This window comes from Oxyura jamaicensis (genome assembly GCF_011077185.1).
Source record: "Oxyura jamaicensis isolate SHBP4307 breed ruddy duck chromosome 2 unlocalized genomic scaffold, BPBGC_Ojam_1.0 oxy2_random_OJ104499, whole genome shotgun sequence".
NCBI lineage: Eukaryota > Metazoa > Chordata > Aves > Anseriformes > Anatidae > Oxyura > Oxyura jamaicensis.
Window position 1 is genome coordinate 1 of NW_023303590.1, and position 1,500 is coordinate 1,500.

General features: G+C 74.1%; 1 protein-coding gene across 1 annotated transcript; it reads right to left on the bottom strand.

The window, feature by feature from the left end:
- Positions 1–709: 709 nt before the first annotated feature.
- LOC118157052 (cathelicidin-B1-like) lies at positions 710–1,194 on the bottom strand (the record flags this gene model as incomplete). The annotated part of the gene is made up of 2 exons (XM_035311308.1): positions 710–817; positions 907–1,194. Coding segments are annotated over 2 exons (396 nt in total), but the record flags the coding sequence as incomplete, so codon positions are not given.
- Positions 1,195–1,500: the final 306 nt, after the last annotated feature.

Consider the following 1,500-nt stretch of genomic DNA (forward strand, 5'->3'; position numbering starts at 1 on the left):
GGGGGGGGGCAGCCACAACGCGGCCGTTTTTTTTGGGGGGGGGGACACCCAGCGGGATGGGGGGGGTGGTGGGGACACGTCTGTCCCCTGCCCTGCTCCGTGTCCTCCCCCCGTGCCCTTGGGGAGGGGAATCCTTGGGGACAGCTTGGGGACATCGTCCCCTGTGGGGACAGCGGCCCTTGGGGAGCGGGGATATGTGGAGGGGACACGTTGGGGACACCCTGGGGACATCACGTCCCTTGGGGACACCGGCCCATGGGAAGCGTGTGGACATGGAGGGGACACCCTGGGGACATCGTGGCCCGTGGGGACACCAGCACTCGGGGAGGCGCGGGGGACGCAAACACGGCCACGGCGGATGGAAGGGACGGCCACCAACACAGCGGGTGCAAGGGGCGTTTATTGGGACGTTAATTGGGATGTTAATTGGGACGTTAATCGGGACGTTAATCAGGACACAGGGACGTGATGCTGGCACATCGCTGGTCCTTCGGGGCTCCTCAGGGCCCCGTGGGGCTGGCGAGGCTCCGCCGGCCGCGGGTCCAGTGGGGGCTGCGCTGCTGCAGGCGCTGCCTGAGCCTGGCCCAGCGCTCCCGGATCCAGGCCCCCCAGCTGTGGCCGGGCTGCGGGGAGAAGCGGCGGCGTCAGCCCCGGGGAGGCACCGGGACCCCCCCCCTGGAGCCTCCCCCCCGGCCCCTCGGGTCCTCACCTTCAGGCGGCAGCTGGGGCACGCGGTCGGTGGCGTCCCCGTGGGCTGGCACCACGCGTCCTGCACGAGGAAGGTCAGCTCCTGCTGGCGCTGCGCGGCCCCGAGCTGCTGGGGGGGGGAGAAACGAGACCCTCAGAGCTGGGACGGGACCCCCGGGCCTCACCCAGCCCCCAGCCCCCGGCCCCCCCAGCGCTCACCCAGCCGTGCCGGGGGTGTGAGACCCGCAGCCGCAGGGCGCAGGGGCCCGGGGAGCCGCGCTGGAGCAGCCGCAGGGCCGCCAGCACGACCTGCAGGGAGCTGGAGGGCCAGAGCCACGGCCGGGATGGCAGGAGGGATCCGTCCTGCCCCGGAGGCACGGATCCATCCTGCCCCGGCGGGACGGAGCCCCACGGCTCGGCCGTGACGGTTCCCTCCAGCCCCGGCACCGGGGACGTGTCCGGCTGCGGCGAGACGGCTTCGGCCGGCGCCAGCAGCAGCAGCAGCAGCACCCAGCAGGGCCTCATCCTGCCCTCAGCCTCCTCCTCGTGCCCGGCGGCGGGCGCTGGGCTCTTTTATGAGCCCCCCGGGTCCCGGGGGAGGCACGGCCGGGGCTTTCCGGAGCGCCGGGGGGGTGGCGGCAGGGGGGAGGCCGGTGGCCCTCGCGCCAAGCCCGCGGCGCTGAGCAAACAGCCGCAGGGCAGCGGCGGCGCAGGGCGGCCCCGCAACCCGGTCAGCGGCGGCCCCGGAGGTGGGCGTCGAGGCCGGGAAGTCCCGGGAGGCCGTAAAGCTGCCACGGCTCTGCCGCGGGGAGA